Below are 15,346 nucleotides of genomic sequence, written 5' to 3'. Positions count from 1 at the left end.
TATCTATCTATCTATCTATCTATCTATCTATCTATCTATCTATCTATCTATCTATCATCTATCTATACCTACCTACCTACCTACCTACCTACCTACCTACCTACCGTGTTTCCCAAAAATAAGACAGGTTCTTGTTTTCTTTTGACCCCCAAAATAAGTGATTGACCTTATTTTCAGGGAGGTTTTATTATTTTTGATGTACAGGAGGCAGTGAGTGTGGTCACCTCATGGCTGCTACTGGGTTGCAATATTTTCAGGGAGAGCTTATTTTGGGGGGAGGTCTTATTTTAGCACATGCACTCAAAAGCCTGATTGGGTTTATTATCCAGGGAGCTCTTGTTTTCAGGGAAACAGGGTATTTATGTATGTATGTATGTATGTATGTATGTATGTATGTATGTATCTATCTATCTATCTATCTATCTATCTATCTATCTATCTATCATCTATCTATCTATCTATCTATCTATCTATCATCTATCTATCTATCTATCTTGTGTGTACCACCTGATTTCCAGCGACTCTGGGTGGCTCACAACAACCCAAAACAAGAGAATTATAGTAAAACCAATTAAAAGGAAGAAAGATTTTAAAAATGACAAAAACAGACTGGATGGAAATGAAGGAAGGGGTCTCACTCTCCTTCACAGCCAGAAGCTGATTTGTTTAGGCAGAGGGAGAAAAATGTGGCTTTTTTGGTTTAGTGTTAATTGCATTGAAAATAGTGGGACATAAAGCTTCTAATGAACCATTTAACTTTTATGGATACTTTTTTGGTAGACCTTGTATAATATTTTATTATAGAGGATTTTTTCCCCAGTTTTTTTATGAGTACATAGACTTTACCTACTTAATTCAGTAGAGCATTGGACACAAAAGCACTAACTAAACTGGCATATTGCTGTAAATTTGGGGTTGCAGTTAATGCCTCTGAAGTAGCAACACATCTACTGCATTAGCAATATTTTAAATAGAAAGGAAAATAAAGTGGGGAAACATTCTCTGTAAAGACCAACCACACTCAGGAAGGATATCAAGTTGTTTCTCCTTATGTCTTCAGTTTTCTGAATAAAGCAACCGGAGCTTCTATGCGATCATTATTAAGAAATGACATGAAATAAAAATCTTTATGTGGAATATTTCTTTTCTGTTTTACTTTCAAAGATGACTGCATGTCTCCAGGACTTCAATTTAGAGCAATTTTGAATTGGTGATAACAAAACAACGAGAAAGGCCAATCCTTTATAAAATGTTAGGGGCTTGTGATACTCAGAAAAAATATTCTCTTATGGTTGTTATGATTCACCTTGCTGTGTTGAAATAATCCAGTTTCTTTAAAAGTCCTAAATACTTTTGTATTTCTCATTTTAAAGGGTTAACATGGTGAATCATTATCAGAACCTATTATTGCATAATTTAGTTACTATCTCTGATTTGGGTTTTTGTATAGGAAGCTGGGGGCTACACTCCCCAAAAGTTGGGAGAGGACATAAAAATGATTTCATTTCATTTGAAATTAAATTAATAAGCTGCAACATATATGATTATTAGATACATAGGATTAAGACTCCTTTTCTGCCCCATTACAAAGAACTACCGTTTGATAATAACTTTAAATTGACTCGGAGAACTACATCCAATAATTTTTTAAAATTACCCTGAAGTTCTGTATTTTAATGTCCTTATGGATGTGCCCCATTTGTAGTATCCAGAAGGTACTGTTGAAGAAGTATATCATCACACTTTAGCCATATAAATCTCACATTATAAGAAGTCTGTATTAAAATTCATTTAAACACCAATGGACATGCTGTTTATATGGATCCCTCTTAACAGTTGCAAACGGAAAGCTTTATATTTTCTCCAGATCTTCTAATATCAAGATTTTGTAAAAGACTGGGAAATGTATTGGGAGATGATAAGGTAAAGGTTTCCCTCGCACTTATGTGCTAGTCGTTCCCGACTCTAGGGGGCAGTGCTCATCTCCGTTTCAAAGTTGTCTCCATGGTCATGTAGCCAGCATGACTAAATGCCGAAGGCGCATGGAACACCTTTCCACCAAAGTGGTCCCTATTTGTTTACTTGCATTTTTACATGCTTTCAAACTGCTAGGTTGGCAGAAGCTGGAACAGGTAATGGGAGCTCACCCCGTTATGCGGCGCTAGGGATTCGAAACGCCGAACTGCCGACCTTTTGATTGACAAGCTCAGTGTCTTAGCCACTGAGCCACCGCGTCCCTTTGGGAGATGATAGTATGTAATAAATTAATCCATATTCTGCAAGAGTTCTAAAGCTAATTTGTACAGATTATTACTTATTTATCTCCCAATCTTCTAGACTTGAGCCAAAATCTTGTACAATTATATAAACAGAAAGTAACAATTCCAACAATTACAATGCTTCCAGTCTTGATTAACATGATAAACTTTCCTTGCCACATATTATTCCTGAACTCTTGCCTGCCAAAGTTTCTCCTTGCCAAGATTTTGTTAACCATAATCTGTTAAATTAATTATAAAGGTTGAATTCACACTGCACAAAGCTATAAAAACATAGTTTAGAAAGCACCATGCTAACTTGAACAGTACAGTAAGCCCAAACCAAATTATGTTATGGTTCAGCACAATACACTAAACCCAATTAGAGTCACAAGAAACACAAACTTGTGTTTTTTCCCAAACCATTATTTTCCTGCTGTCATCTGTATTAGGATGAAAGAACTACCGTAGGCAGCAAACACATTCTGGTCATTAGATGGGAGCAAAAAGGGAGCAGTTCTAACCCAGATTATTGCAACACAAATCTGATAGTTCTAGTCTGGATTCCTGGTTTATTTTTATTTTCTGTCCTCTTCTCTAACTAACCTTTGCTCCCACTGCTTCAGATTGATTGTTCTTGGGCTAGAGTTCTTATCTGATCTTGAAAGAACATTCCAACCTAGTCTTCAACCTGATGACCAACCAGCATTGTCCTATTGGAGCGCTGTTTGGGACAGGGGGAGCTATAGAACCAACACTCTGGTAAAGACAAGATTGGGAGATACAGTTTCATCCATTCCTCTATATCTTAACTTAGACAAGGACGTGATATAGGCTGGGCTAATGATGGATCATGCCAGTCAAAGCAAGCATTAAATCAATAGCTCATGTATAAAATCCCTCTCTGCCTCGTTCTCTCAATTTGTTTCTCTGCCAAAGTGGAGCATATAACTTAGGTTACAGTAATGTCCACCTTTCACCTAGATGTCAGAAAGAAGCCATAGATAAAGTTCAGCCTCTAAGAATTATGCTCCTCCTAGGGCGCCCCCCTGTGCTATTAGCAATCTCACCTGGCTCCATAAGATTTTGACTGACTGAGCCACAGCATGGTAGCTTCCAATCGACAGGCTTCATGTTAAAATAGTATACCAGGGGGTCAAGAGCACTGTTGATACTAGCAAGGGCCATAGCTGCACGCTGGGCTGAGCAAGTGAAGTGCAGCAATCCTGGAGCCGAAAGAACGCCAATACGGCCCAGGGTGTGTAGCACATGGATGGTATGAAAAGGGAGGAAACAGAAGATGAGCAGGCTCGTCACCATCAAGAGGGTTTGAAGGGAATGCCTACGCAATGAAGACGCCTGCATTGTCCCGTGGCCCAGATTCATAATTCGGTGGGCAATCACAATGGAACAGATAATGATAGTAAGGAAGGGCAGGAAGAAGCCCAGGGCTGAGGAAGATAGGACTATGACTGCCAGACTTCCACTCCAAACTTGGGCTGGGAAGTTTTCCATGCAGGCGGTGTTTCCATTGGAGAAGCGATGAGTCACGGTGCTCTTGGAGAAGAAGATCAGCAGTCCAATCCCTACCAAAGACCAGATAGCCATGGAGAGCAGCACACGATACAGAGGCCATTTGAGGCGCAGGTAGAAGACAGGGTGGAGGACAGCCACGTAACGCTCCAGGCAGATGCAGGACAGGAAAAGGGTGCAGCTGAACATGTTGGCTAGGAAGAGGGCATTGGTGGCCTTGCACAGGCCTTCTCCAAAGGGCCAGTCATTGTGTCTGGCATGATACACTGCCTGTAATGGCAGTGACAGGGCAAAGAGCAGGTCAATGATAATCAGGTTGTAGATGAAGATCATGATGGGTGGGGCTTGGGCTCGGTAGAACCAAGCGCTCCATAAGGCCACACCATTTGAGGCCAGGCTCAGGAGGCAAACCAGGCTGTAAATGATGGGTAACAGTAAGTGCTGGAATGCTGCTTCAGCCACACACTGCAAATGTGCTGAGTTGTTAGGCAGAGAGCCTGGCGTTTCCCTCAAAGGGAAGGATGCATCTGTGCCATTCTTCCACATCTGCAAAACAAAAATAAGACTTCCATGTTAACTTAACCCAGAGTGGACAACCTCTGGGCGTCTTAAGGAACAACAATCAAACCAGGCCAAATGGGAAGTGGAAAATCTGAGCACAGAGTATTTCCATTACTTTACTGGAAGGTAATGGAAGGTACAAGGGCAGAAATATGGGTGGAGAAAGATTGGACTGTCTACGTTCTTTAAGGTTTCTTTCTTAAGGGCCTATCTGCTTGGCCTGGTCTGCAAAGATGCCTACTGACTGTTTCTGAAGAACACACATGCACAGCATCTTTCTCAGACTTCTTTCCTGACCCACCACGAAAGCAGCCTTGTTCTGTTTTTCTCTCCCCACTTCGAAAGGTATGTTTTTTCAACTTCCACCAGCACAAGCCATGCCAAGTGTCAATCTAAAGCCAACTATTCTGAGATAAGTTTAGGCTCGGGGTCTGTCCCGGTCCTATTTCTCCTCTGAGGCTACTGTGGTCCCTTCTGGCTGCTGGCCACTCATTTTCCGCAGCAGGAGAGTCAGGGCTGTCCCATTGGAGCAAGAAGCCATCTTGCTGACTTCTTTTCCCAGCCCATGGGTAGCAGATGAAGCAGGGGAAGAAAGAGAGGGGGCATTTCTGCCAGCAACCAAAAGACTCACTTCCACCCCTGGAGTATCTAGAGGGATGCTTCCCTTGCTTCCACTCCCAAGCAAGTCAGTGAAAACGGTCCTTCAACCCACAATCCTTCCACAGTTCCATGGCAACTTTCCCACAGGGATGCCAGCAAAAAAGCTGCAGCTGGAAGCCTCTCACTGGACCTGGAGGTAGCTTTACTATGGGGTTTGCAGATGCATGGTCACTTCAGACCTATTGGGAAAGCAGCCCTTTAGCTGCCAGTTCATGGAGAGGTGGGGCTCTGTGTGGTGCCAGGGGCAGCAAAAAAATCAACCAAGCCAGAAACCCCCCCTTCTCCTCTTTCCCTTCCTTTGCTTTACTTGCCCTTCTGACTGGCAGGAGAAGTAGAGGTGAAGGGCTCTTTCACTGCCAGTTCCCAAGTCCTACAGTGATTGCCCTATGACTGTGATGGTGAACCTACGGCGTGTGTGCCACAGGTGGCACATGGAGCCATACCATCCGGCATGCGAGCCATCAACTCTGGTGCCTTCCGGTTGGCCCATTGGGCAAAAACGGCCTCCCCTGGCCCCCGGAAGCCAGAAACTGATCGTTTCCGAACTTTCAGTTGGCCCATTGGGCCTGTTTTTTGCCCTCCCCAGGCCCTTGGAGGCTTTCCTGAAACCTGGGAAGGGCAAAAACGGCCTCCCCTGGCCCTCCGGAAAGTGGAAACGGATAGTTTCTGAACTTCCGGTTGGCCCATTGGACCCATTTTTCGTCCACCCCAAGCTCTGGAAGCCTAGAGAGTGTGAAAACTCCCCCACATACACACACACTCATGGGGGGTTATGCATGCATATGCAGGTGGGTGGGGCACATGACATTGTGGGTGTGGGGCACATGGGTGCATGCTATCGCACATGCACGCACAATTTTGGGACACGTTTACAAAAAGGTTCGCCATCACTGCCCTATGGCAATGTTTCTCAACTTCAGCCATTTTAAGCATGCTGGCTGGGAATTCTTAAGGGTGCCCTGTGAGATTGGAGACCTTACAGCAGGATTCCCATAGATCTTCTGCTGCCAGAAATCAGCATCAAAGGAGGCGTTTCCCCCACACTTCCCTTCTTCCCCTCCCACTTGTGCTGCAGACAGACCCTCTCCTCTGCTGCCTTGCTAAGGCAAAATAGGCCATCCGGAATGCAACCAGCACTTTTTCAAACCAGCATGGTTTTCTGTTGGCTCTTGCCTTGAATAATAACATTTCGGTGTGGTGGAACTTTTAATGTTTTCTTTCCATCATCAACTGAAGGGAGCAATTCATATCAACTATTAGAGCTATTCATCCATTCTGCCCCCTGCCAGGTAGGGGCACAGCCAATAAACGGTTTCAGTTCTGGCACAGAATTTACTAAACTTGGCAACATCCAAAATGGATGTCAAATTTAGAATTCTGAAGAAGAGCTATTCTTGATGGCGGAATTCTGGGAATTGAACTTTTCCTCTCTGGAAGATTGCTCAGGTTGCCGAGGCAAAAATCCTCATGCTTTCCAGTCCATTACCCTCCCTTTACAATCTCCGTCAATAGGCACAAAATTGCACTAAGTCCAGGAGGACAGGATATGTAGATTACTAGAAAAGGACATATTTTCCCTACATGATGCATATTCTCCTTGATTGACATGATTCTAAGACAACTGTGTATCTCAAGGATTTATAACAGTTGAGAGAAATATTTTATTGTGTTAGAGACTAAAGCAAACTTCAGAATTGGGTAGTGGGGGAAGCATCTGTTTCATTTGGTCCTGCTGTCAGCTTCCCTCCCCACAAGTACCTTTGACAGCTCATTTCCTCTCTGTTTTCCACACTTCCCGCTGAAGCTTCCCATGCCCCCAACTTCTGTCATGAAAGGAAGCGCTCACCATACCCCAGAGAAATTAGTTGGCTGAGAAAGATTGCAACATTTCTTACTCAAAGATGAGCATCAGCCTAGCATCTTTTAATTTTTTTCCTTATATATCCTGTAGTTTTTATTAAGCTGAACCACGCTAAAACACCATTTGCAAATGAAAGGCAGAGCATTCTGTAACTAATATAGGAATGGCTCAGAAAGCGGAAGCTGGTTGCCATATTCCTTCCCACATTAATTAGCATATAATTTTCTTTTTTAGTCTGCCTTTCCAATATCTCCCTTAGAGATATTGGAAAGGCAGATTAAAAAAGAAAATTATATGCTAATTAATTTCTTTAAGAAGATATACAGCTGTATTAAGAATGGTCTCAATTTTAGACACTGCCTTGCTTGGATTATCTAAAATATATAATTTTCTTTTCACAGAGAGTTAATTTCCTGATGGCTATTTCACTTAACTCAGGGAGGCAATTAAAAATTGCACTCTACAGAGTAAAAAGTCCACAAACAACGAGAACCCTGAATTTTTCCTATTCTTTTTTTCAGTTCAATATAGGACCCTTTGAAATTAGTATGCATTTCTACCTTGCTATTTTTTATTATTATTCTGGTAAGAAATGTATCTAGCAGATTGGGAGAACTTGACAACACAATTAAAGGGAATACTATTATTGTCATCAAAACTTTATTATCCCAATTCCAGACCAAGAGCAATTCAGGAATAATCATCAGTTGTAAATATGTTCCGTTTTTAGGAGAACAAAGCAAATCTTATCCAAATTTATTTTAGGAAGTAAGTTATGTTCTCATTTCACTCACAAAGCAAAATTGGCTGCTAAATGCATTAAATTGAAAGGCATCAAAACAATGTGAAAGGCAGATAAAAAGAAAAGTATATTCCCACTATGGCATTCTTTCTGCTACCTGCAGTATCCATACCTTGGGTGTCTTGGTGATCTAGAAGATGCCTGCTCCTTTGCTGGCTCAAAGAACTTGGACAAGATGAAAATGGGTGGGGATTATTCTGAAACAACATTATAGGCAACATTATCACCCTGTCCTGGTTTCCTGTTTCAAGGCTAGGCTAGCATAATTTTTAAAGAACATTTGTGGCATTTACCACTGCTGAGACCTCAGTGTTAGAAGATTCATTGTAGTCAGTGGAAATAAAAGACATCCTATTGTGCAGTGGGCTTTAGTAGGCAAGAAGCAGACCAGCAGAGATACAACAGCATTTATTGACAAACTGGAACTGAAGAATAGCAGGCAATTGCCTGTAATTTATACTTTGGGTCCACAGGACCTTAACCAATCATAATACATGAAAAACCCGTTTCTCTCCAAAACAGTTGCAGTTAACAGCTAGGGTCTTCTAAAAGTTAGCTTCAGTTTAGCATGGCTTAACACAACTATATATATTCAATACATAACACATCCCTCGGTCTAATTTCTGTTCCTATAAAACAGACATTTCTTCAAGCATATCATATCTACTGTTGGGAAAACTGTAGCATAATACCAATTTGTTTCTTGATTTATATTTTCTGACCAATTGCATTTACTTTGTCAGAATTGCATCCCGATTTTCCTTGATGATCCCAAAGGACATAGATTATATTGCCCCTCCTCATTTCTGCCACAACAATCCCAGGAGGTAGTTTGGTCTGAGTGAAAATGAATAGCCAATCACCCAGTGAATCCACTGTGGCTGAGAAAGTAGATCTCTTTCATTGTTGCATCGCACATTTCCCTTTTGGTTTTATGCCTGAAGTTGTATTAAGCTCATGAAACACTTCATGGTCCTTGTTTCTTGTTCTTCCAGTAGAAAATATTTAGAAAAATCCCACTGCTGCCATTCTGAGGTCCTGCAGTCTGGGGGTGGGGAACCATCCTGGGCTGGATATGGACCGATGGCTGCAGGTTGCCTTCCCTGACCAGAAGAATTCCTTCTCAATGGGCACAATCCAGGCTAGAGCATTCTCAAGAGGCCACCCTCCAGCATCTGCCAAGAGACCTCCAGTCCACCCATCAAGTTTTGTGGGGGATTTTTTTAACCACTGGTATTTTAATGAGTAAGAAGAGAATAAGGATAATTCTTTTCAAGAATCCAAAGCATCTTATTTATTTATTTTATTTATTTCTTGGATTTCTAGACCGCCCCCTCTCCCAAAAAGGGACTCGGGGTGGTGTACAGTCAATGCAGATAAAAATACAATCATAAAACAATTAAATACATTTGGATGGAGGAGATAGGCTGTACAAGAAATAAATATATTCTAAAACCCTAAAAACATCCCCAATTAAAAACCCAAACCCAATTAAAATAAATCCCCGGGAGGTAAAACTAAGAAAGTGCCAGGCCAGCTGATTGAAATAGGTGAGTCTTTAACTTTTGACGGAAGGAACGGAGGTCGGTGGTGGTTCGAATGTCGGGGGGGAGGTCATTCCAGAGGGTTGGGCCCATCACAGAGAAGGACCTACTCCTAGGTGTCGCCCGCTGACACTGCCTAGCGGACGGCACCAGGAGGAGTCCCTCCCTGTGTGAGTGAATAGGTCGCAGGGACGTGTGTGGTAGGATGCGATCCTGCAGATATCTAGGTCCTATGCCATGGAGCGTTTTAAAGATAGTGATCAATACCTTGAAACGCACCCGAAAGGCCACAGGTAGCCAGTGCAGCTCGCGCAGGAGCGGTGTTACGTGGGAGTAACGTGTACTCCCCATGATAACCCGCGCGGCTGCGTTCTGAACTAGCTGCAGTCTCCGGATGCGTCCCAAGGGAAGCCCCATGTAGAGGGCATTGCAGTAGTCCAGGCGAGACGTCACCAGCGCATGAGTGACCGTGCGCAGGGCACTCCGGTCCAGTAGGGGGCGCAATTGGCGCACCAGGCGAACCTGGTAGAACGCCCCCCTTGCCACGGCTGCCACATGGTCCTCCAGTGACAGCTGGGCATCAAGGAGGACCCCCAAATTGCGCGCCTGCTCCACAGGGGACAGTTGTTCGCCCCCTATGGCCAGCGATGGTGTCAGCTGGCTGAACCGAGGTGCCGGTACCCATAGCCACTCGGTCTTGGAGGGGTTGAGTTTGAGTCTGTTGTCCCCCATCCAGACCCCGACGGCTTCCAAACACCGGGACATCACTTCGACAGCCTCGTTGGGGTGGTTTGGGGTTGAAATGTACAGCTGAGTGTCATCAGCGTACAGGTGGTACTCAACCCCAAAGCCACGGATGATCTCACCCAGTGGCTTCACATATGCGTTGAACAGGAGAGGCGAGAGGACCGACCCCTGCGGCACCCCACAAGTGAGTGGCCTCAGGGACGACCTCTGCCCCCCTGTCAACACACATTGCTTCCGGTTGGAGAGGTAGGAGCCGAACCACCGCAGAACGGTGCCTCCGACTCCCATCCCCTCCAACCGGCGCAATAGGATACCATGGTCCTTGGTATCAAAAGCCGCCGAGAGGTCTAATAGGACCAGGATAGAGGAACAACCCCTATCTCTGGCCCTCCAGAGATCATCAACCAACGCGACCAAGGCTGTCTCAGTGCTGTGCCCGGGTCGGAAGCCGGACTGGCGTGGGTTTAGATCAGTGTTTCTCAAACTTTTTTTAACCATCGCCCCCTTAAGACACAATTTGATTTGCCACCGCCCCCTAAAGATTATTTAATTGTATAATATACAAAATGTATTAAATTGCAAAATGTATTACATGTAAATAAATTTTTCACCGGTAGATCTATGAACATGATGTCATAGAAGTATTAGGAAATTCCATTGATAACTCTATGGCTTTTTCTTCATTCTCATCGATGAATCATAGAAAGGTGACTTTGCAAGCGCCTCCAGCTGCATGCAAATTTGCGAACGGCTTTGCAAGCGGATTGGAGGTTTATGTTACATTGCCAAAAGCAAGTGGTTGCATTTTTTACGTTTGCGTGTGGCTATGCAAGCAGTTGCAAGAAAAGACGTTTTATGTTACAGGAATGTTTGCAAGTGCTTGCTATATCCTAGTTTGCAAGCAGCTTAGCTTTTATGTTACGAGCCCCAGAAACAATAGGCCAGCTTTATGACTGAACTCTATTAATTTATAACAAGATATTGAAGCACGGATGTTGTAATCTTGTACATCGACTTATACGAAATATTTATTTAAATTCTATATCAATAACAATAGTTCTAACGGTTAGAACGACCATAGAGGTGGTCAAACACTCACCTTATCTTAGGATGGCTGATAGTACAATTAATTTGAAAATCCGTCGATTAACAACATCATCATCCCGGTGGAAAAAGCCATAGAGTTATCAATAGAATTTTACAATATTTCTATGGAAATCTATTCATAACTCTATGACTTTTTTCCACCGGGTATATGACTCAAATTTCTGAAAAATCCCAGTAAAAAAATATTCATAGAAATATCAATAGAATACCACAGAAATTTGATGAAATTCTATTCATAACTCTATGGTAGTAATTACTGGGCATCTCCGACGTCTGACACACAAATGACGATCTGTAACGTGATTGGCTGTTCAGACAGAAGGGAAGGACGTATCTGAAACTGGCATTTTCGCTCGTCAGATGTGCCAAGGACGCCTAAACTCTAAGGAAGAAGACCCAGCAACCCCAACAGCACAGCCATAGAAATTTAAATAGAATACCGTAGAAATTTGATCACCTTTCTATGAGATTCTATTGAAATTTCTATTCCTTGTGCTACTGGGGAAGCCTCCATTCCTGGCGCAGTGAAAGGAGGCTGACTCACACTGCGCGCGGCAAACACTAGACCCCCAGTAGCACAGCCATAGAAATTTGAATAGGATATCATAGAAATTTGATCAGCATTCTATGGGATTTTATTGAATTTTCTATTCCTTGCGCTACTGGGGACGCAATGTTAGACCCAAGACTGACTAAGGAAGTGCACATTCGCTCGTATGAAAGCCATGTTTCCAACAGCAACGATCGGTGTTGCAGGTTTGCCCACGTGCCGCGCGCAATGACTGCTGTGTGAGTCCGGCAGAACAAGTAATAAATAGAATTTGTTCAACGCCCCCTTCTGTACGTTCAACGCCCCCATGTAAGGCGGAACTTCCTACCGCCCCCTTGCACTTCTTTAACGCCCCCCAAGGGGGCGGTACGGACCACTTTGAGAAACACTGGTCTAGATAGTCGGATTCGTCCAGGTGTCGTGGAAGCTGCTGCGCCACCACATTCTCAACAACCTTCGCCAAGAAGGGGAGGTTGGAGACTGGACGGTAATTAGCTAGCTCCATTGGGTCGAGCGAAGGTCTCTTGAGCAAGGGTCTCACCACCGCCTCTTTCAAGGCGGTTGGTAAGTAACCCACACCCAATGAGGCGTTCACCAGGCCCAGAAGCCAGCCTCGTGTCACCTCCCAGGCTGCCAGTACCAGCCAGGAGGGGCACGGGTCCATTGAACATGTGGTGGGTCGTAGCCGTCCATGCAACCTGTCCAAATCCTCGGGGGCAACAGAGTCAAACTCCTCCCAGAATGGTCTCTCAAGACTCGCAGTTGACGGCTCGTCTGGTCCACTGACGGAGGTCCATCCGCTCCGGATCTGATCGATTTTGTCCTGAAGATATTCCCCAAACTCCTCTGCTCTTCCCTGTAAGGGTGTCTCTCGCGTCCCCTGCGATAAAAGGGAGCGGGTCACCCGAAACAGGGCGGCAGGGCGGTTATCCGCGGACGCAATAAGGGCAGCACAATGTCTGCGCTTGGCCGCTCTTATTGCCACAAGGTAAGTCCACAAATAGGCTCTTACCTGTGTTCGGTCAGATTCGGAGCGTGAGGACCTCCACCTGCTCTCTAGACGTCTCCTGTGGCGCTTCATCACTCTTAGCTCCTCAGTGAACCAAGGAGCCCGGGTGGGTCGATGCCGCAGGAGATGTCTTGTACACATTATTAATAATTTGAACACACCGTGAATGAAGGGCAAAGGCTGAGGTATGATAGCACCTTTTCCATGATCCCCTAGGAAGAAGAAATAAATTTGGGATATTTGGATGACATTTCACCTCATTTATTCTCATTATTGTATATTATAACAATATCTTTTCTGCCTGTTGTGAATTTGCTTTCTGCACTTTGTTTTGAGATGTTCTCAGATAATTTGGGCATCACAGATTTAATTCTCTCCTGACTGCCAACATTCAATATTTACTTGGACTTTACACACACACACACAGAAAGGGAGAGGGGGGAGGGAGAGAGAGAGAGAGAGAGAGAGAGAGAGAGAGAGAGAGAGAGAGAGAGAGAGAGAGAGAGAGAGAGAGAGAGAGAATGAATTTGTATATTCTCTTTGGAGGTGATGGACTATATCCAACACAGTTGAAATGAATACTGTAGGTTTAAATGTGCCCCTTAGTTGGATTAAGTTTACGAAATGCTTTAATTACTATGAGCTGCTTTTTCCCCAACATATCATTTCACTTCTATTATCTAGCTCTGTAGGTTGGAGTAGCAATGGGAAAAAGTACGTAAACAAGATGCAGAAGGTTTCAGGTGATGGGGAGGGGTGAAATTCCCCTCCTAGGAAGTCATAACAGAGGAACTCACCAGACTTCCCTAAGCTGTCATTTTGCAAAGCAATTGTGTCTTTCTCATGGCTGAAATTTTGGGGCATTTTAGTCCCAACAAAGCGACAACTTGAGAAGACTGGTATGCACAGTTGTGCTATTTTGTAAGTTCAACTGTTTTCATGATTAACAATGTCAGTGTGGTGCGATTGTTAAGCATGGGCCAAGAAGGTCCAGAGTCAGATGCTCATTTAGGGAGAAGTGCCTGGAGAAGTGGCTGGTTACCTTGAACCAGCCTCTTGAGCTTAGTCTAACTCACAGGGTTGTCATGATGACAGAGGTTGATGGTAAAATCGTACATGCTATGGAAAAAAAGTGCATGGGTTTCTTGCAAGATGGTGGGAGGAGGGACAATGACAACACGTGTCTGATGCTATAACCATGCATATGCTACCACCTACACATATGTGTGAGATTAGGTGTGTGATTATGCCATCATCGTGCCTATCACTATTTGGGGGTCAGTGTCAATGCTACAGAAAAGGTGGACTTTAAGTATAATGAACAAATACTGACTCAGAAACAGAGTACAGGTAGTCCTTGATTTACCATTCAGCCCAAAATTTCTGATGCTAAGTGAGATACCGCATTTTTCAGAGTATAAGACGCACCGGAGTACGACACAAGATTTTGAAGAGGCGAATTTTTTAAAAAAGTTTTTGCACTCTGCAGACCTCCCAAAAACAACCCGTTTTTCATGAAAACGAGCCCTTTTTTGTCAAAAAAAGGGGCATGAATAGCCTTTAGGAGGCTTGTAGAGAGCTCCTGGGAGCAGGGGGGGGCAGCAAAAACAAGCAAAAAATGGCCCGTTTTTGTTCATTTCTGCCCTCCCCAGCCCCCAGGAGCACCCTGGAAGCCTCCCAAAGGCGATGCACGGCCATTTTGGTGAAGGAGCGGGGTTTCAGGAGGCCAAAAATGCTGTATTCAGTGTATAAGATGCACGCAGATTTTCACCCTCTTTTTTTGAGGGAAAAAGATGCGTCTTGTACTACCCAAAATACAGTACTTGTTACGTGAGTTTTGTCCCATTTTACGACCTTTCTTCCCACAGTTGCTAAGTGAATCCCTGCAGTTAGTAATATGGTTCAGTGAATCCGGCTTTCCTATTGGCTTTGCTTCTCAGAAGCTCACAAAAGGTATTTATATGATGCTGGGATGCTATGATCATCATAAAAATGAGCCAGTTGGCAAACACCTGAATTTTGATCATGTGATGATGGGGATGCTGCAACCCCATGTGTGAAAAACTGTCATAAGTCACTTTTTCACTGCTGTTGTAACGTCAAATGGTCACTAAATGAATGGCTGTAAGATGAGAATTACCTGTACCACGTTTCCCCGAAAATAAGATCGGGTCTCATAAATATAAGGGCTCCAAAATAAGCACTAGGGCTTATTTTCAGGGAGATACAGTTGCAATTCAGGGTGATCAGCCCAGCTGGGTGCCCTGCCCCCTGGCACATGCACAAGAGGCGGCAAGCGCATAGGGACCCATAGTATGCGGCAGCAGCTGCAGCCCACCGGTCTCTTGGTCAGGGCATTCTGGGGCTGCGCAGCCCATGCAGCACAGGTGAGTTGATTCCCAGTCCAAGCAGCAGAACGGAGGCAGAGTCATGACAGGTGATCCATCTGGGTCACACCAGCCCCAGGAAAGCTAAGAGCTGGTGGGCTGGAGTGGGAAGCTGGCTGTGGGAGGCACATCTTCATGTGGTGGCACCAGCAGCAGATGGAGGCAAAGGCACGGAGTGGAATGTAGGTGATCCCAATGTGTTGCACGGGCCGCAGGCAAGCCAAGAGACATGGAGCCACCTGTCTGCTCCTGCCCACCAAGTCTCAGTTTTCACATGGCCTGTGTGGCTTGTCCAGATTGTATACCTCCTCCCCGACTCTGCCTCCG

General features: G+C 44.3%; 1 protein-coding gene across 1 annotated transcript; it reads right to left on the bottom strand.

Annotated features, from left to right (window-relative positions):
* Positions 1 to 2,550: 2,550 nt before the first annotated feature.
* On the bottom strand, positions 2,551 to 7,851 carry LOC309384713 (uracil nucleotide/cysteinyl leukotriene receptor-like). The gene is made up of 2 exons (XM_081938454.1): positions 7,788 to 7,851; positions 2,551 to 4,337 (listed from the first exon to the last, which is right to left on the bottom strand). Exon 2 carries the CDS (start codon positions 4,335 to 4,337, stop codon positions 3,270 to 3,272), a length of 1,068 nt encoding a protein of 355 aa, XP_081794580.1. The 5' UTR covers positions 7,788 to 7,851; the 3' UTR covers positions 2,551 to 3,269.
* Between the last annotated feature and the right edge of the window lie 7,495 nt (positions 7,852 to 15,346).

Source organism: Natrix helvetica (assembly GCF_964273705.1).
Source record: "Natrix helvetica genome assembly, chromosome: 1".
Classification (NCBI taxonomy): domain Eukaryota; kingdom Metazoa; phylum Chordata; class Lepidosauria; order Squamata; family Natricidae; genus Natrix; species Natrix helvetica.
This window is presented reverse-complemented; position numbering and strand designations above follow the sequence as displayed.